This window comes from Mobula hypostoma, chromosome 21 (genome assembly GCF_963921235.1).
Source record: "Mobula hypostoma chromosome 21, sMobHyp1.1, whole genome shotgun sequence".
In the NCBI taxonomy this organism is placed as follows: domain Eukaryota; kingdom Metazoa; phylum Chordata; class Chondrichthyes; order Myliobatiformes; family Myliobatidae; genus Mobula; species Mobula hypostoma.
This window is the reverse complement of record NC_086117.1, coordinates 6,390,021-6,410,938: the sequence shown is the minus strand read 5'-3', so window position 1 is coordinate 6,410,938 and position 20,918 is coordinate 6,390,021. Positions and strand designations below refer to the sequence as shown.

General features: G+C 43.4%; 1 protein-coding gene across 9 annotated transcripts in view; it reads right to left on the bottom strand.

Moving 5' to 3' along the window:
• LOC134359762 (LIM/homeobox protein Lhx2) overlaps positions 1-20,918 on the bottom strand; it is a 72,544-nt gene that overhangs the window by 36,755 nt on the left and 14,871 nt on the right. For 3 of the 9 annotated variants that reach the window (XM_063073364.1, XM_063073362.1, XM_063073361.1), the window contains exons 2-3: positions 16,607-16,809; positions 13,380-13,738 (exon numbers count right to left, since the gene is read on the bottom strand). In XM_063073364.1, the coding sequence (XP_062929434.1) occupies positions 13,380-13,738; positions 16,607-16,806 (559 nt within the window). In that variant the 5' untranslated portion in view covers positions 16,807-16,809. Of the gene's footprint in view, positions 1-13,379; positions 13,739-14,731; positions 15,031-16,606; positions 16,810-16,980; positions 17,152-17,383; positions 17,586-17,648; positions 17,909-18,167; positions 18,753-20,918 lie in introns of those variants that run through there. The other 6 variants (XM_063073358.1, XM_063073365.1, XM_063073360.1 and 3 more) reach the window with 5 other exon arrangements.

Genomic DNA, 20,918 nt, shown 5'->3' with positions numbered 1-20,918 from the left:
CCCTTGTACATATTCCATATAGATCGATTCATTACAACAGTACATCAAGGTAAAATAATAGCAGTGTGTTACAGGGAAAGAGCGGTGCTGGCAGACGGTGAAGTGCAAGACCACATTGAGGTAAATCGTGAGGTCAAGGGTCCAGGAGTCATCTGAGCAAACGTAAGCGGGTGTGTGGAGTATCAGCGGGAGGGCATTTTTTAAATTTTTTATTTAGAGATACAGCGCAGTAACAACCCTACAGTCCCGAGCCCGGCTGTGAGGGTTGGACATGGGGCTGGCAATCCCATCCTGTAAAAACCCAGAGCTACGGAAATACCAAACAAAGTTCCAAAGCCCTCAATCCCCGGGAAAGGAAGGATCTTTGCCCAGAAGACGTATGAAGTTGTGTAGTGAAAGTGGAAGCCACAGGACTGATCAACCTTCCCTCGGCCCAGGACAAAGGGCTCTGATCAGCTGCTGTTGGCGGCCTCCGCCTCAGTAGGTTTGATGGCCTTAAGAAGAAGACAGCATAGTAACAGGCCCTTCAGGCCCAACTAACCTACTAACCTATACGTCTTTGGAATGTGGGAGGAAACCAGAACTCTCAAGAGGAAACTCAAGCAGTCCGAGGGAGAATGTACAAACAGTGGTGGGAATTCAACCAATGTTGCAGGCATACTTCTAAAAAGGGACTGGAAAAGTAAGCTTTGTTTTCCATTGAGTGGGAGATGCTGAGGGGCATCTGATAACCAGAACTATCAAGGGAACAGATAAAATAGATAATGGGAAACCTTTTTCTAGAGCAGATATATCTTCAACTACACAGCAAAGAAGGGGTAAGAGGTTTTAAGGGGAAATGAAGAAGAACTTTGTTCTCCCAGCGGTTGACGGAATGGGAAACGCATTGCCCGAGTACTTGAATCATCAACACGAGCAAAGCTATGGACAAAGAGTTGATGTGAGTTGGAGGAGCAACATCTCATATTCCACAAAGCGTAGCCTCCAACCTGAAGGCATGAACATCGATTTCTCCAACTTCTGGTAATTTCTCCCCCCGCCCCACCCCATTATGTTTTGTAATTCCAGGAAATGATCGGAAGTAAAATGTGGGAGAAAGGGGAAACGCGTCTATTTTGTTTTACTTCAGTGAGGTGCAGACATATGATGTGGTGACATAATGACGTATGCCATTCACGTAATTCTTACATATAATCTATAATGAATTATGCAAACAAACAAAGAATGCTTAATCAAACAATATATTAACAATACCACCCATATATTACTGAAATATTAAATACACAACACACCCCTTCTCTCTTTTTCATTCCTCAGTTTGGTTCCCCTCTCACCTCTTCTCTTCTTCTCACCAGCCTATCACCTCTCTCTGGTTCCCTTCCTCCTTCCCTTTCTCCCATGGTCCACTCTCCTCTCATTTCAGATTTCTTCTTCACTTCTTCCACCTATTACCTCCCAGCTTCTTACTTCATCCCTCCTCTCCCATCCGCCGACCTTCCCCCCAAACCTGGTCTCACCTATCGCCTTCTAGCACATACTCTTCACCCTTCCCCACCATCTTACTCTGATTTCCTCCCCCTTCCTTTTCAGTTCTGAATAAGGGTCTTGGCCTGAAATGTCGAATGTTTATTCTTCTCCATAAATGCTGCCTAACTTGCTAAATTCCTCCAGCGTTCTGTGTGCGTTACCCAGGCCATGCTCTCTTCTCCCTGCTGTCATCAGGATGAAGGTACACGCAGGGACACGCAACACCAGGTTGAGGAACACTTATTACCCCTCAACCATCAGGCTTTTGAACCAAAGGGGATAATTTCACTCAAATTCACTTGTCCCATCACTGAAATGTTCCCACAACCTATGGACTCACTTTCAAGTTCTCATCATCTCACGTTCTCGATATTTATTACTTATTAATTTATCATTATTATTCCTTTTTTGTATTTGCACAGATTGTTGTCTTTTCCACACTGGTTGAACACCCGAATTGGTGCTGTCTTTGATAGATACTGTTATGGTTGTTATTCTCTTCAAGAAAATGAATCTCCAAGTTGTATATGGTAACATATATCTACATTGATAATAAATTTACATTGAACTTTGAACTTTGAACTCATAGTGACCAATCAACCAACATATCTGCACCTTGTTGGGAAGTCGGAGGAAACTAAGGCACCTGGGGAAAACCTGAGGAGGTTCACATGAGTGATCCAGGAAATGAAAGTGTTAACATATCAGGTGCATTTGATGGCTCTGTTTAAAAGAATTGGGGAGAGGAAATCTCACTAAAACCTATTAAATATTGTCAAGCCTAGATAGAGTGGGTGAGTCTTAACAGAGGGGCATCCATTTAGCACAGAGATGAGGAAGAATTTCTTTAGCCAGAGGGTGGTGGATCTGTGGAATTCATTGTCACAGACGGCTGTGCAGGACAAGTCATTGGGTACATTTAAAGCGGAGGTTGATAGATTCTTGATTAGTAAGAGTGTCAACGGTTACGGGGAGAAGGCTGAAGAATGGGGTTGAGAGGGATAATAAGTCAACCATGATGGAGCAGAATCGATGGGCTAAATGGCCTAATTCTGCTCATATGTCTCATGGTCTGAACCCACGCAGTCACTGGGAGAACGTGCAAACTCCACACTGACAGCACCGGAGAGCAGGATTGGATCCGGGTCACTGAAGTTCTCAGCAATGATCTTAATAAGATAAGACACAATAAGAGACTGCAGAGACTGGGATCTGGGTCAACAGACAATCTGCTGAAGGAACTCAAAGTTCAAAGTAAATCAATATCAAAGTACATATATGCCACCATACACAACCCTGAGATTCATTTTCTTGTGGGCATACTGAATAAATCTATAGATTTATTGTGCGTATCGAAAATCAGTGGGTTGAGAAATAGACGGATACAGCCCAGTCCACCATTGAGCATATCTACAAGGAGCACCACCACTAAAAAGCAGCATCCATCATAAGAACCACCACCATCCAGGCCATGCTCTCTTCTCCTTGCAGCCCTCAGGACTCACACCACCAGCTTCAGGAACAGTTATCAACCACAAGGCTCTTGAACCAAAGGGGATAACTTCACTCAACTTTACTTGCCCCACATTTGAAATGTTACCACAACCTATGGACTCACCTTCACATTGACTTCTCTAACTTCTGCTAATGCCCCACCTCCCCCTCGTACCCCATCTGTTATTTATTTATATACACACATTCTTTCTCTCACTCTCCTTTTTCTCCCTCTGTCCCTCTGAATATACCCCTTGCCCATCCTCTGGGTGCCCCCCCCCCCTTGTCTTTCTCCCTAGGCCTCCTGTCCCATGATCCTCTCGTATCCCTTTTGCCAATCACCTGTCCAGCTCTCGGCTCCATCCCTCCCCCTCCTGTCTTCTCCTATCATTTTGGATTTTCCCCTCCCCCTCCCACTTTCAAATCTCTTACTAGCTCTTCCTTCAGTTAGTCCTGACAAAGGGTCTCGGCCCAAAACATCGACTGTACCTCTTCCTAGAGATGCTGCCTGGCCTGCTGCGTTCACCAGCAACTTTGATGTGTGTGACTCACTTTCAAGGACTTTTTACAACTCACATTCTCAGGACTTCTTTTTGCACAATTATCTTCTTTTGCACATTGGTTGTTTTTTAGTCTTTTTTATGTAGTTTTTCAAAAACACTATTGTATTTCTTTATTTTCCTGTAAATGCCTACAAGAAAATAAAGGGGCATTATGGTGACATGTAAGTACTTTGATAATAAATTTACTTTGACTTTGAACAGCATGTGTAGGAGGAAAAGAAATGTTGACATTTCAGGTTGAAACTTTTCATCTGGACAGATCCAGGGTGTTAACTACAGCACAGGATCAGTAAAAGCTGCAGAAAGTTACAAACTCAGCCAGCGACATCATGGGCAGTGGCCTCCCAGCATTGAGGACATCTTCACAAGGAGATGCCTCAACAAGGCGGCATCCATTATTAAGGACCCCCATCACCCAAGACATGTCCTCTTCTCGTTGCTACCATCAAGGAGACGGTACAGGAGCCTGAAGACAACCACTCATCATTTTTAGGAACAGTTTCTTCCCCTCTGTGATCAGATCTCTGAATGGAAATTGAACCCATGAAAACGACCTTGCTATTTTTAGTCCTCTCTTTTCACACTACTTATTTAATCTATATATATATATATATATATTTCTTACTGTCATTGATAGTTTTTTATTATGAATTGTAATGTATTGCTGCCACAAATCAACCAATTGTATGACATATACTCGTGATATTAACCCTGATTCTGATGTCAACAATTCCTTTCCTCCCACAGATGCCACTTGCCCCATTGAACATCTCCAGCAGCTTGTTTCATAAGATGCTTCATACGACGGCATCTATAATGTCCCTTGTATCCAATGTCTTTCAGCTTAACTGTCCCAGAAGTGATCTAATCTGTTACCTTTTATTTCCCAGAGATAATCAAAATTTCTGTAGACAATTCATCTCCAAAAAGGTTTGTCTCTCCTCCTAACCTGAAATGGTGTTTATTTGGTTTGAATTTCACAAATTTCCAGATTAAAATTAATACTTTTCACCCACAATCTCACAGTTTTATTTTAAAATCCAATGTATAGAACATTACAACACAGTACAGGCCTTTCAGCCCACAATGTTGTGCCAACATTTTAACCTCATACAAGATCAATTCTTCCCTTCCTTAACACACAGCCTCCAGTGTTCTATCACCTATGTGCTTATCTAAGAGTTTCTTAAATGCTCCTAATGTATTTGCTTCTGTCACCACCCCGGCAGTGCATTCCACTCTGTGTAAAAAAATATTGATATTCTTATTGTAATTATAATATATTTTATGCATTGCACTATACTGCTGCTGCAAAACAACAGATTTTACAATATATGTCAGTGATAATGAACCTGATTCTCATTAATTTTATAATTTCTGTGCCTGGTTATGTTCCTTTGTCAATCAATCCTAAAATGTTTTTAAATCAAAGGGAACCAAGCAATAAAACCATCTCCATCAATGCTCCTGGTATCCTGGGTTTCCTGCCTTAGTCAGATCCTCTTGCTCATGAAGCCCATTGGAGAAGCTGGAATAATTCCTAAATGTTTCTTGCCATCGTATCTTGCCCCAGTACCAACCAATATATTGAAAAATGTTATTCTTCTGTGTGGAATCTTAAACACAGCACATTGAACATTACAGCACAGTACAGGCCCTTTGACTCAGGATTTTATGCTAAACATTTAACCGAATCTAAGATCAATCTAACCCTTCCCTTCTACATAGCCCTCCATTTTTCTGTCATCTATGAGCCTATCTAAGAGTTTCTTAAATGTCCCTAATGTATCTGCCTCCACCCTGGCAGGGTGTTCCATGTACCCACCACTCTCTGTGTAAAAAACTTTCCCATCACATCCCCCTTACACTTTCCTCCAATCACCTTAAAACTATGCCAGCAGTTGTTGGCGGACACCTCCAGGTTCACTGGGTTCCCACATCACCAGGTTCAGGAACAGTTGTTACTCTCCAACCATCAGGCTCCTGAACCAGCGTAGATAACTTCACTCACCACAAATCTGAACTGATTGCACGACCTACAGACTCACTTTCAAGCACTCTTTACAAATCATGTTCTCAGTGTTATAAACACAAGCGATTCCGCAGACGTTGGAAATCCAGAGGAGCACACAACAGTGTGCTGGAGGAACTCAGCAGGTCAGTCAACATCGATGGGAAGAAACAAGGAATCAATGTTCCAGCCCAAGATCCTTCATCGGGACCTGATGAAGGGTCTCCGGCAAAAATGGCAACTCTTTATTCCTTTCAATAGATGCTGCCTGACCTTCTAAGATCTCAGTAGTATTTATCTTGTACTTGCACAGTTTGTCTTATTTTGCACATTGGTTGTGTGTCAGTCTTTGTCTGTTTATATATAGTTTTTCATAAATTCTATTGCATTTTTTCGGTAAATGCCTGCAAGAAGTGAATTTCAAGATTGTATATGATAACTTTGATAATAAATGTTGTTGGAACATTGGGAAAGGAGATGTGTTAAGGGAATTGAGTGGATCAGAAGGAGAGAGAGGGAGCAGGATACCCAAAATGAGAGGATTCAGTGTTAATGTTGCAGATTAATCAGTTAGAATGTGGAGAGCATTCTAACCGGTTGCATCACCATCTGGTACGGAGGGGCCACTGCTCAGGATCGGGGAAAGCTACAAAAAGTTGTAAACTCAGCCAGCTCCATCATGGGCACCAGCCTCCCCAGCATCGAGGAAACCTTCGAAATTCAATGCCTAATCAAGGTGGATCTATCATTACGGACCCCCATCACCCAGGACAAGCCCTCTTCTCATTGCTTCCATCAGGGAGGAGGTACAGGAGCCTGAAGGCACACACTCAACACTTCAGGAACAGCTTCTTCCCCTCCACCACCAGATTTCTGAATATACAATGAACCCATGAACTATTTTCACTATTTTTTTCCTTTTTTTTTGCAATACTTCTTTAATTTAATTTTAGTATACAGTATATATACTTCTTATTCTAATTTATGTATTTTTATTTGTATTGCAATGCACTGCTGCTGCAAAACAATATATTTCTCAACATATGCCAATGATATTAAACCTGATTCTGATCCTGGCTTTTCCCTAGTTTGCATCCGGCCTCAACCTGGCAGTGGAGGAGGCTGCTGACAAGTAGGTCAGTGTGGGATTGGGGAAGGGAGTTGAAGTGACTTGTAACATGAAGCCATTTTCCTTCTACAACTTCAGATCTGCATTGTACAATTATTTTTTTAAGATTGCAACTCCGAATTGAGTTCGGCACCTCTTACACAGAGCCCTGTTTGGGAAACGTTTGCAAAAATCATTAGGAGTCTTAACTTCTGAAAGACGCAAAAAACCATTAGGCTATAGGACAAAGGAGCAGAATTAGGCCATTCGGTCCGTCCTGTCTGCTCTGTTATTCCATCATGACTGATTTATTACCCCTCTCAACCCCATTCTCCTCTCTTCTGCCCATAATCTTTGATGTTCTGATTAATCCGTTTTAAATATACACAATGACCTGGCCGCCACTGTCCTCTGAATTCCAGAAATTCACAACCCTGTGTCTAATGAAATAAAACAAAAGTTTACTTCAGCCTTCCTACTCATAGGCTGAAAAGTTAGGATTTTCTTTTCTCTCGCTCTACCAAGGGGGAATGGATCCCGGTTTTTTCAACGGTGTTTTTTTTAGGGGAAGATTGTCCGGCCTGCCCCATCAACTGCCCAGTGAATAGTTTGCAGGTCCTGCGATTGCCTCCAGGGGGAGATAGTGGTCTAGAATCCGTGTCCGCTTTCATAACCGTAACTAACCTTCCACTAGCAACACTAATGAAGAAAGAAATTAAAGTCTCCGTATTAATTGTAAACTACCGGCTAAATAAAAATCCCAAAATTATAACCCCGTAGTTACCGATCAAGATTGCACTTCAAACCACCCGCCTCTCCCCACATTAGATATGTCTGTTTATAGAACTCTAATTATATCACACGCGTTGTCAAATTAAACGTGGTCCACTGCACAATGATGCTAAGGTTTAAGGCCTGCATTGGAACAGCGAGGAAGGTGTTTTCTGAGGTAGAGGGGAATTCTTCCGATGTACAGAAGTTCAAAGGGTTAACAGCTCCTGATCGCCACTCAAGACCTTGAATTACCGTAATCGTTTTGAAATGATATCTGGAAAGATAACACCAACAACCTTTGCACATTCCCAATTAAACCCAGAACACTTGTTGAATATAGTCTTGCGCGGGAAAGGGAGCTGCATAACCCGGTTTGTTGCCATTTTCGAATAAATGGTAGAAATTCTTGCTACCCAGACTGCCCACCCTGCAACAAAAGCTGATCTATAAGACTTGTTGTAAGAACTGTATTACCCGCCACCTCGATTTGCCGTCTAAAGGCGATGTTCACACCGCATGTCCAGGTCATAGACCCTCCAATTTGAACAGGTTTTCTGATGTAATCCAATTTTAAGAGAATTCAGAGCCTCCAGGATGATCGCCGTTTAAATTTCCATCTGGATCACCTACTTCAAATTAATTTCCTTGAATTGAATCCGACTACCCAGTGTCAGCTCTATTCAGAGGCTTTGAGGAATAAATATAAAAACTACGGCGCCAGACACCAACCAGCGACCCAAAGAGACTGTCAAAACAGAGGGTTCCCCCTCTCACTGGAAGCTCGCGATTTTAATAATTACTTCCAAGGGCGGGAAAAAAATCTAAATGGTAAACATCAAATTTAAATAGGTGCTGGCGAGTAAGAAGATATCAAATCGCCTTTCTTTGTCTTTTGCCTAAAAGCCTTTTGTTGGAAATAGTTTTTTTTCTCTCTCTCCTCTCGCGCGGTGTTAAATTAAACGACTGGTACTCTTCTTTGAGAGAATTGTAGTACGCGTTTTATGTATAACAACAAGGTGTTTAGTGACTGGAATATGTAAATTAGTAGGCAATAGACTTTAATTAGCATAACTGAAGCTAGTGGATGAAGTAATTCATATAATGAGTGAAACATGAATATATTGACAAATTTCCGCTGAGTCCGGGAGAAAACCGCGTTCTGAGAAAGAAAAACCGCAATTTCACGAGGCTGATCGGATTTTAATAGAAGAATCGTTCTAGTTAACCCCCCAGAACCTATCTATCTATTACCCCGTCACTGCACTGTACTGTAAAACACTTTAAACCACTTTTTATAATGATGTTTACATGTAAATACATACATGTATTTATATACGTTTTATTCCATACCCGCACTTTATTTGTTATTCGTTATAAGTTTTCATATAATTCTTTATTCCTTATTCTTTATAATTATCGTATGTTGTGTTTTTGTTGGCCAACACACCATAGCAAATGTATATGGCGAATAAAGTTGATCCTGGGTCTTACAAGGTCCAAAATAGGTAAAGTTCTAGTCGAAAAATAAGGTTCGACTCAATAAAACTGCGGGTAAAATAATGGGAATTCACGAGTGTGATTTTAAACTGTTAATGTGCAGTTTCCTACACAATGAGCGGCTCTACAGATGTTTACTTTTTAAAAAAACAGGCGTCGTTCTAAACTCTGGGAGGACTTGGGGAGTTACAGTGACTCGGGGGAACAGTCGATTACATATGTGACTGCTAGAGCCGCTACTTACTGCTGTAAGCTAAATGGTGCCGAACGGGGAAGGAATACGAACATGTGCAAATTCGTCACTTTATGCAAATAAATTTAATCGTTTTCGCAGCTTGCAGGTTGTTAGGGGGAAATTATCATTCCCTATAACGGCTACTTTCAAAATTAAAGAAATAGAAATGCAGGTATCTAAAATAGATAACCTCTCCAATTGTTCTGATCTGTGTTCAGTAATAGCGGCAGTGTTCAACAGCTCTTACAGAGGGAAACGTGTAACTATTGATCAATCATTACACAATTTTGAATCAATTAATTGCCCTTCTTCAAAATGAAATTTAAGCAGTTGTTTGGCATGAATTTAGGGAAGATGTTACAGGGGGGGAAAGGCTTGGTGTGAAGTTTTCTCCGCGCTCGTTGGGAAACCTCGAGGGATTTGTTATATCGCACAGGTGTTCCGCACCGAATCAGACCCTCGTTCCACAACATTTCACTCATTGATGTTACTAGCCACAAACACTGGCTCTCTCCCGGAAAGGCGCCAAAAATGAACCCCCGCCCCCTCCCCTCCCCTCGCCACCCCACTGAAGAGCAGTAAATGGAAGTACAAAAAGAGAAACCCTTAGCAAAGAAAGTCCCGGGATCTCTGACCTGTTTTCCACTTGTCAGTCTCCATTCTTGTCTCAAACCCTCCTCAGAGTCTCCCCACCCCCTCCCAGCTCTCTAAAGACCCAAGCACGGTGCGGTAAAAGTCTCCAGTAAACTCATGAAATCTCTGAAATCAAATTGGTGCCTTCTAATGCAACCGCAGCAAAGGTTTCCGTGAAATTGGACCTTATTCTGTCTTGATTTCGGATCTACGTGTTCAAGTGTCCGCTAAAATGTGGATCAGCACTATGGTTTCCAATGTTGTGGTCATAAACAGAGAGAGAGAGAAAAAAATCAATTATTTACTAACAACAATTCGCTTTAGGAATCTACGCTAAGGCATCAGCGAGGCTGTGGAACTTGCTGGCGGACATCGTGTATATTTAACTGCTGGGGCAGAGAATACCAGTCGGGTTGAGAGGGGCTGATGTTCCCCATTGTAAACCTCCTTAGAGAGGATCGGACAGTCCTTCCCGCCAGAACTGACCGTCATTAGTGCGCAGGGGCCAGCGCACGGGATCGGAAAAGGCTGCAGAAAGTTGTCAACTCGGCCAGCTCCATCACGGGTACTGTCCACCCCTGCATCCAGGCCATCTCCAAAAGGCGATGTCTCAAAAAGTCCACCATTAAGGACGCCCATCACCTCCTCTCATTGCTACCATCAAGGAGGAGGGACAGGAGCCTAAAGACACCCACTCAACGTTTCAGGAACAGTTCTTGCCCTCTGCCGTCAGATTCCTGAATGGACACTGAACCCGTGTACACTACCTGCTCTTGCTACTTTTGCTCTGCTTATTTACTTACGTCTGTCCGTGTCCTTACTGTAATTTATAGTTTTATTATTGTGCTTTGCAACGTGCAACTGCCGCAAAACAACAAATTCCACGCCAAAAGCCTGTTTTTAAACCCGATTCTGACCAGTTCTCAGAACGCCACACGTGTTTGAACCGTGAAACGCACTTAGTACAACACGAGAACTGACACTGTCAGACACTCGCTCCGTTCCCATCCCGAGTGCCTCTCGGCTTTGGGCAGGTGAATCCTGACTTTACAAATTCTTCAATTTATAATATTTCGTTTTGTTTTCTTCTTTTGAGATCCTCCCACTCCCTTTAACAGAACCCCCGAGAAGTGGGCTGAAGAGTAGCTTCAACCCCGCTGATGTTAGACTATTAAACGCTCCCTTAGTACGATAAGATAGTCACTTGACCTCACAATATACCCCATCACGGTCTTGCACCTTATTGTCGACCTGCACTGCACCTTCTCTGCAACTAACATTTTATTCCGCATTGTTGTTATTGTTTCCATGGTAACACCTTAAGACTTAGGAGCAGAATGAGGCCATTCGGTCTATCAAGTCTGCTCCGCCGGTTACTCGCGGCTAATTCATTATCCCTCTCAATCCCATTCTCCTGTCATCTCCCCGTAACCTTTGACGCTCTTACTAATCGAGAAACTATCCGCTCGCTGCTGTACTAAACGGATGGGCCGCAGAACAAAGTCTCTGAATGTATCTCGGTATTTGTGACAATAATAAACCAATTTAACATTTCCCTACATACAATTTAACCTCAGGTTTAGACGCGTCTTGCTAAAATAGCCTGCCGTGGTTCGGAGTGGCGCTGATGTGGCATTATACCTCTCCTGATCCCTATTCACCAGAAGAAAACGCCGCGCACCCCCCCCCCCCGCCACAAAGTTGGACAGGGTTTGGGGGTTTGGGGTTGTTTTGTACTTTATCCGGGAACGGGACAAATGAACTCCCACCGACTTTGCTCTCCAATATCAAAAGAACTCCGGCAGGTGGGAACCAAGGTGATCCTCCTCAAACTCTTCCGCCTGTGGAGGCCAAGTCAGCGGGTATACTTAAAGCGGTGGTTCAAAGGTTCTTGATTTGTCATGGCGTCAAAAGTTACTGGGAGAAGGCAGGAGAATGGGCTAGAGAGGGATAGTAAATCAGCCCTAATCGAATGGCCGAGCAGATTCGATGAGCAGAATGGCTTAATTCTCCCCTAAATATTAAGTTCTTATGGACTATGAGAGGCAGCTAGAGAGTGAGATGGAAAACGCGTCCCACATCACTCCCAGTGCGCCTTACACCACCCACACAGAACCCGTCTTCCAAATCAATCGCCTCCTTCATCAACACACATAAAAGTTGCTGGTGAACGCAGCAGGCCAAGCAGCATCTCTAGGAAGAGGTGCAGTCGACGTTTCAGGCCGAGACTCTTCGTCAGGACCAGCAACTTTTATGTGTTGCTTGAATTTCCAGCATCTGCAGAATTCCTGTTGTTTGCCTCCTTCATCAATACGTCCCTCCCCCTCCACTCTCGCCCCCTCATCGTTTTGTCTCAGTATGAGTCCTGAAGTTAGTATGTATTTTGCAAAATGGTTGAAACAATTTGCAAACTGTCTTCAGGACGGTTCCCAGAACGTCACTGGAGAGTCGGGCCTGAACTGAGAGAGTGTCTCTTTAAGAATATTGACGTGTAAAAATAGCTCAGTAAACAGGAGGTGAAAGGTCGCTCCTGAAAACTGGAAAGCACAAAACCCTAACATATGCACGTACACACACACACACACACACACACACACACTACACTAAACAAACACACAGACACAATCACACATAAACACTCTCCTCCCCTCTTTCTCTCACACACACATACACACATCTACACACACTACAACCATACACACACTTAATACACAAACACGATCTCCCTCTCTCTCTCTTACACGCACACACGTGGGAGGGAATCCTGGGTCGAGACCAGCGGCTCCCAGGAACTACAGACGGCACCCTGTTTCTCATAAGCAACTTTACCCGAAGCTTAGGCGCCTCTTGGTAAAATAGCCTGCCATGGTAAGGGGTGGGGTGATGTGGAACCACATCTCTTCTATTCCCTTTCCCCAGAGGAAAAGGCTGTTGCCCCACTACAATATTGGGGCATTTTTCTTCTGTGCTTGAACAGTACCGCCTCACTCAGTATGTATGTGATCATGAAGGGTATAGATTGGTTTTTACCACTGAGAGGTGAGACTAGAACCAGAGGTCATGAGTTCACGGTGAAAGATGAAATGTTTAAGATGAACCTGAGGGGAAACTTCTTCTCAGAGGGTGGTGAGAGTGTTGAACGAGCTTCCAGCGGGAGTGTAAATGCGGGTACGATTTCAACTTGTAAGAAAGATTTAGATAGCCACACAGATGTGGAGTGGAGGACTAAGGTCCGAGTGCGGGTCGAGGTGACCAGGCAGAATAATGGTTTGGAGCGGACTAGACGGGCAGAATGGCCTGTTTCTGTGCTTTAATGTTCTACGACTTCTAAGTCTCGGACTTAGTTACCAACCACGGGTGCCTCGAAATTACAACCACTTGCCATGGAGTATACCCAACACAGGGGCAAAAGTATTGGTATTCTGACATGGGTCTACCTCCATTCTCTGTTGTAGAAGTGGGCACTGCTTTCCCATCTGGCTCACATTCTCACCAATTGTTATAACCAGCCCAGACAGAGTAGTGCGAGGTTCCTACCTGCGTTGTAAGCCGCCAGGTCAGCTCCAGGCCCCGGGCTCTTCCTCTTGCGAGGCCGACCCTTCTGCACCGTGTTCATGCCGTTGTAGAAGGGTAACCCCAGAGTGCCGCCGCTCTTGGAGCCCACGTCCGCGTGGTTGAAGTGCGCCTGAAAATCGCCCTGAATCAGTGTCTCGAAGTGCACCCTGCAGTACACCAGACTGTCCTTCATGCCGAAGTGATCTCCGGTCGCCAGCATTTTGTTGCAGGTGGTACATATGAAACAGTTCAAATGATAGACCAAATCCCTGGCTCTCATCACCATCTCCGACGCTGAGATCCCCAGGTGACATCTGGCGCACCTTTGTACGGAGAATCTCCTGCGGGGAGTGCGAAGGGAAACGTTATGTATAAAACCTGTTGGTGTCTTATGTCAATTGTTCTTAAGTTAGTTTAACGCTTCGTCCGTGGTGTGGAACATCATTAAAATCAAGAACCAAGGTGTTGTTGTCTAAAGAGTATGCCTCAAACCACAGGTATACCACAGACAGGTAGACACCTATACAACACACACACACACACACACAAAGAATGGAATATATATACACCTGTACACACACTCATAGACCAGCACTCATACACATAGACCCTTACACAGATTTACACAAAACCAATCAATCACACGTACTCTGTCTATATCTCTCCCTCATGCACAAACACACACTTACACGAATACACACATATACAGGTAGATACACACACACACACACACACACACCAAACCAATCACTAACAGTTTTCCTAAGTCTGTCTTTATCTCTCTCACACTTTCCCTTCTCTCTGCGTACATAGACACTTACACAAATACCCACATACACACAACTGTCAGCACACATACACAGATACAGACCCCAATCTCACACACGCACCAGCTGTGTTTCTAAGACTCCGTCTTTAACTCGCTCACCCCCCAACACACACACACACACACCTCTACTCTTAACCATAAGCATTCACACAAACAACGCACTAAAGCACACTCCCCCCTCCAGCAAAGGTCGGGGTTTGTAGAAAAGGTTTTCGGTTTTGGCCAGGACTTAAGAGTTTGGGGGTTTGTCAGTACCGGTCATATTTCCAACAATATATCAAGAAAATAACTAAACCCTACTTTCAAAACGTCCCGTCTCCCTGAAATGTCATTTTAAGAATCCTACACACTCTTCGTTGGACCCGACGTGAAGTTGCAGGTCCCCTATAGAATACTGCCCGTCCCCGCTATAAAGATTGTCAACCCCAGCTTCGCAGCGGCGCCTGACAAAGTCCATCTCCTTTTCTATTGAATGAGATTTGTCTTAACTTTAGAAATATTATACCTTTTATGGCCACAGTTCCACGCAGAAGGGCAAACGGTTCGTTTTTACAGCAGGGGGGCTATTTCGGGAAGGATTCCCACCTCCCTGAAACTGAAGGTTTAAAACTTGGTGTTGGACACCGGTTAATGGGTGAGCTCCATTTAAACCGCCACCCTTCCGCCTTCGTTCATCAAACTGAGTGAGGGAGTTTAACAGCTGGAATTATAATGTACAAAACAATTCCTGAGACTCCAAGATATCCCACACATTTTAGCAACCCCTCCCATTCGAAAAATTATGATAATTCGTTGGCGTCCCCTGCACTTGTTCCCACATATTCCACTTGGAAATGACTTCTCCGTTAAATAGCTTCTCTGAGCGTAACTGGCTGATGTTTCGCCTGCTCTGGAGCATGCGAACCGAAATAAATATTCGTGTTATATTTCGGTCCGTTTGCCTTAAAGTGTGTTGCGGGTCTTAAATTAGAAAATCGTTGGATAAATTTGACGCTGCATGATTTAAAACATTAACTGTTTAAATGTCCCTTGTAAACATAAGAGTGCTCTGCAGAAATACCTTACAGACCAAGTTGAGACTAGGCGTGAAATCTCCACTAACCAGCTCAGTTCTGTAGAGCTGCAGAATCTTATTACTAGCAGAATCCTGTTTTAAACCTTCACTTAATTCGCGCCGAATGCGGATTAAGGGATCATTTTTTCCGTCGTTGTAAGCATTTCAAAGGTTTGCAAAGGGTTTTTTTTCTCTCTCGCTATCAATGCGAGATAGAATCACCGTCTCGCGGCCTTGTAATAAAACACGGCAAATGTGCCTTCCCAAAATACAAAAATAAACATGATTAACTCGTAGTAACCTTCCCTATGTGAAAGTTCCCGAGCTTGTTCATGCCCAGTAACCACACGGTTGGCTGAAAGCAATATCAAAAAGGTAAAAAGCCTAGATCTTTCCGGTACCGAACGGCCTATATTTGCCCCATATCAAATTCACAAGTCCGTTTAGTCAAAATCAGAATTAGCATTAATATCACAGGCATATGTCGTGAAATTTGTTGTTTTATGTATTGCACTGTACTGCTGCCGCAAAATAACAAATTTCACGACATATGCCGGTGATAATAAACCAGATTCTGATTCGGATTAATTCCACAGCCAAGACCCCGATGACTGGTGGCAGAAACACCGCTTTCGCCGGATACAGTGGGAACACACCGTGCCCTGCCGGGTTATTGTGACTGCTGGATGTCGTTCATTCCATTATATTTAACTGCAAGAATCGCTGTCGCTGGTATTAAATTTTATTTAACACAGTTAGAACACAATTAAACTTAATTAGAGTATTAACACAAGCCTCGTTTTATTGTTTCTATTGTGGTCTACTTACGGCGTGACAAGAGCCAATGTGATTTTATTTATACACTGTCCCTCCAGTAACTGGTTTCAAACAACTTCGACTATCGCAAAAACAATTTAATTGCTTGTTTGAATTTAATATTCCATTTTTGATCATAGACAGATAATCATCTCACTGTTTTCACACTAAACCTCTAGCCCTTTGACAGGGCAACAGCAAAAAAGTATCTAAGTATCTGATGGAATTAAAGCATTTGCTTATCAAGGAAAAGGCATTCTCATGTCCTCTACCCGAGTGTGGTATCTATTCCGAAGTACTTTGTGTAAAAAAAAGAAAGTCTTTAACTGACGCACAGTGATTCAGACAATAACGTTCAACGCTAATTATGGCTATATCAATCCAAGTTTGACCATCCCGACTAATTAAGTGGAAATTCACGTCTTCTCTCTTGCAGTGCGGTGGCCCCCGTGTCGCTGCAGGCTGGGACTGGCGTGTTGGCTGAGATTTTAACATTGTGTTTTAAAGTACCTGTAATAATCTTCCTTGCAGTAGATGCTGCCGTCCTTGGCGAAGCAGGTCAGCTCGGACTCCAGGGCCAGCTTACACTCGCAGCACTTCAGGCAGCGCATATGCCACTGCTTGTCCACGGCGAGGAGGTAGTAGCGATCGGAGATCTTGCCCCCGCAGCCGGCGCAGAGAGCGGGCCGGTCGCCGCTAAGAGACGGCATAGTCTGAAAAACAGAAGCGATTACCCCGTCAGCGTCCATTCTACCACGCCCCAGAAATAGCGATAGATATATACACCTTGTCAGCCGGGGCAAAGCTCACACCATATATATTTCAAACACGGATTATGATCTGAATATTGCACTACAGCGTTGTACTTTTGATATATTACATACACGCTACTATGGTTATTATAGATGCTGTCCTGTTTAATTCCTGACTTCGACTAAATTACGTGGTTAACAAGAACTTGGTCGCTGCAGAAGCGGCTCTTTTGGTCCTGTTATCTTCCGAATTCTTGCAAGCCTTCAAAGTAACTGCGGGCTAACAGCCTCATCACACAGAATCTTTTTGCTGCTTCTATCCGCCACCACGACCACGGTTTAAAACACCTCATCTCCACTTTAATGCAAATATTCCTGCTAACAATTTCGCTCAATACAAAAGGGCGCCTTCATTTCCACAAACACATATCACTGATCCTTTGCCAAACTATTAATCACATTCTGTTTCAATAACTGTCAGGTTTAAAGTCGCTGTTTATATGACAAGTTTTATTATTTATGAACACAGGCCTACCGTTATTTTGCAATCCCATTGAAACATCTCTTTGAGGATAATACTTTGGAACTGAATGCCAGCGATTTGAAATAACACCATCTTAAAAAAAACATCGGTTCCTTTCGAGAAAATCATTGTAAACGTTTTAACGCCATTCGATTGGTATATTTGCGGGGTTTATTTTTGCAGCAATCCCCTCTTATGTTCATTTGCTCCACAACTTATTCCAGGCGACTTCTCCCAGAACAGCCGAACCTTTGCGCCCGTGTTAGCAATTTCTTACCGTCTGTTTAATCCGTGCGCGGTCATGTCTCTTTCAATTTGAAAATAAAGTTGCTCAGACAACGAAATCGAGTCGCCCCTAATTTTTCTTAATTTTTTTTGTTGTTTGCCGGGAGAAATTTTAAGACTAAACACAAGCGGCAGAGCCCAGTCTATCACGCGGAACATATCCGACCTGCTCGTGGGCAGGGTCCTATGCATTGTCTGCCTTTCCCCAAAGTTTTGATTTCACAAGCGCAGGCATCTTCCTTTAAAAATCTGATTAATGATAACGTTTGATTAAAGCCTTCCATCTGATGGGTACTCCGGAAGACATCAGTCACCCGCCACCAGGACCCAGTCTGTGATACTCAGATTCAACGCAGTCGCTCTAGCATCCGGTTAAAAAGATTATAGTAAGAAAAATAATTTTTAAAATAACTTACTTCGTTAGGCGTGGGTGCATAAAACGATTTTGTTTTAAATAACAATTGCCCAATCCCAGCACAGTCCTTAGAATAGTTAAACCCGTGGTGCCTACCGTTTCTTTTTCCCCCATCTCTATCCCCGCACTGTTGGCTGGCTCCATCTTCGACCGTCTTTCCATCTCCTCTATAACTCCCTGCATCTCACCCCCCGAGATTCCGTGGAAAAGCATCGCTGAGCGGCGGAAATTACACGTGTCTTGCTCAGACTTCGAACTCAGAACTTCCATAAGCCGGAGACTTAAGCCATGCATTTATACGCGGATATGCCCAAATCTCTCTCGCTCTCTCTCTCAGCAACAGAAACAAAAGCGAGGTCAGACCACAGGACTGGTCTTTAAAAAAAATAAGAAAATAAAAAAAATCACGTCACTTGCAACTTTTTGTTTAGTGGGGAAGGTACCCCGCTCCTTTTAAATAGCTCGCATCAAGATGTACAAAGGCTTGATCACAGAGGAAAAAAAATACAGGTTATTTTTTTACAATGTCTGATCTCGATGCAAAAAGCTGCAGACTTGATGGCTTGTTGTTTTTAGTAAGTTACTCTTGTGCAAAGCGAAGTCTTGTGTGAGTAATTGGGGAGGAGGGGTTAGTTCTGAATTTGGTGTAATCCTTTAACGCCGCTCTGTTGCACCCGGTTTTCTCTCCGTGATTGACAGCAGCGGCCATCGCCGACTCCGCGCCTTTTCTACCGGGACGGCACGTCACCGCCCCCCGCCTGCGCCCATTGGCTGTCTCCGCGCCACCGCCTTCCTATTATAGCAACGCGTGCTGGGGGCTTTCAAATTTAAAGGGAGACTGCATGGAAAAATAACATTTTTTAAAAGTTCAACGATTTTTCCCTTAAAGACGCAGAATCCTAATTAGTTTGCCCCATTAAGTCAATCGCAAACCTACCCACACGCGTTCGGGTCATTGCAATAATTACCCTGACTAACTAGAAAGTACTGGTTTGCAAAGAAGCCTCTGCTTCAGGATGTAAGGCAGGGCTTCGGACTAAAGAGAAGAAAACGAGTTGGCAGCGAAGCCCCGAACTATGGACTCCCGTGATATCCAACATTTAAACACTATATGCGGCGACGAAATGAGGTTTAACCAAAACTTTACAATCCTGAATTGTATTGAACGGGAATGGGATTTGTGGATTGGGCGGGAAGAGGCGTGACCCCAAATGAGAACAGTCAAAGTTTGGCTTTGCATTTCTGCCCTTTCCCATACACACCAAGCACCGCCAGCCCAGTTTGATTCCCCTGATTGAATGAATGTCTAAGCAGCAGTCCTTACAAAGGGTAAATATTCACCATTGAAATTTTATCTCTTTTTTTTAAGCAAGTCTTTATGTCAGTACATGTTGGAGAAATGCAGAAAGAAGTTCATTTTCCACTGGTAATGCCCAAAGTTTGTAAGATTGCCGGGGATCGAGTATCAAATAACCCCAACTTTATTCCAAAACATCCCAGGTATCTGACCAATCCCCGTGTCAATGAATGATGCAACTTCAGGAGATTTTCAATCGCTATACTTGGCAGCAATTAAAATAGTGTTCGAAATGTGTTTGTTTGCAGACGACTTTTGTTCATTAATATCGATTTATTATTGGTTGTGAGAAAGATAACGGGCTCACTAAATGTTGCAGACTGCCCACCACACTGGTGTCCTATACGGTGAAAGGTACTCATTAATTGTTCGGTTTTTATATGCTGAATTCGATTTGTTTTATCGGAGAACAACGATGGTCAGAGTCAGTTGTCAAATTGCATATCTGTAAGCAGAGAGACTGCATACAAAGATAACCGCCTGGACCCGCTCGGCAGCATAGAGCTCCAAGTCGGGGCGAAAACACCCAAGAGACGGAATTCGCCTCTGGCAGAGGATTGTCTTGCTCGCCTGGGCTGCGATAAACGCGGGTCGCGAATGATCCGTGGCACAGAGGTTTTTGATAGTCACTGATACTTTGGCCTAGTCAGTCACTTGGCTTCACGCAAGGACGAAGGCCAGCTGTCCACAATCAAACTATACAAGTAGATGTAATATTGTTTGGAGAAGGGAGAATGGGCAAAACGTTGTTAATATATATACAAATATACTGTATACACACATGTATACATATACGCACACCTATATATATAGGCCAAGCGTTCTTTCTATATATATATATATATATATATATGTATGTATGTATGTATATATCGCGCGCGCGCGCGTGTGTGTGTATGAAGGAGTTATTTATATATATAGGAAAGTACTACAAGTATTATCGTACAAGTCTTCAGATTGTGATTGTTTAACCCCAGAGGCTGGTAGTGTAGATATGAACACGGATACGCCGCTTGGTTGGTTAACATACAGCTCCTTAACAATCAGTACATGTATATTGTGTTTGTGTGAGGAGGGAAGATCGCTGTTTGGCTGAATGTTCAGCAATTTACATTACAGAGCCCATAAATAAAACGCATTCTATTTACAACAATCCCGCGATTACTATCCTGCCCCTCCCAGTGGTTTGTTTTACTGCGGGCGGTGTTGATAATGCCCAGCCCCGCTCAGTTATGGGCGAGGACAAACTCTGAAAACAAAACCCGTTACCAAATACAACGGGACCTCTCTCAGGTTACAGTCGCGCTGTTGACAATCCCCAAACTGGCATTCTCAATATTATTCACAGTAGAACACCGGGGAAAGTTGACAGATAAGGCAGAAGATTACTCCTCTCAATTGGATGGCCGTAACAAGATTAATAAACTGAAGCGTTGCGTCTTTAATTTAACTCTACATAAACTGGAGGTGTGAATGAGCGTTCGCCATTG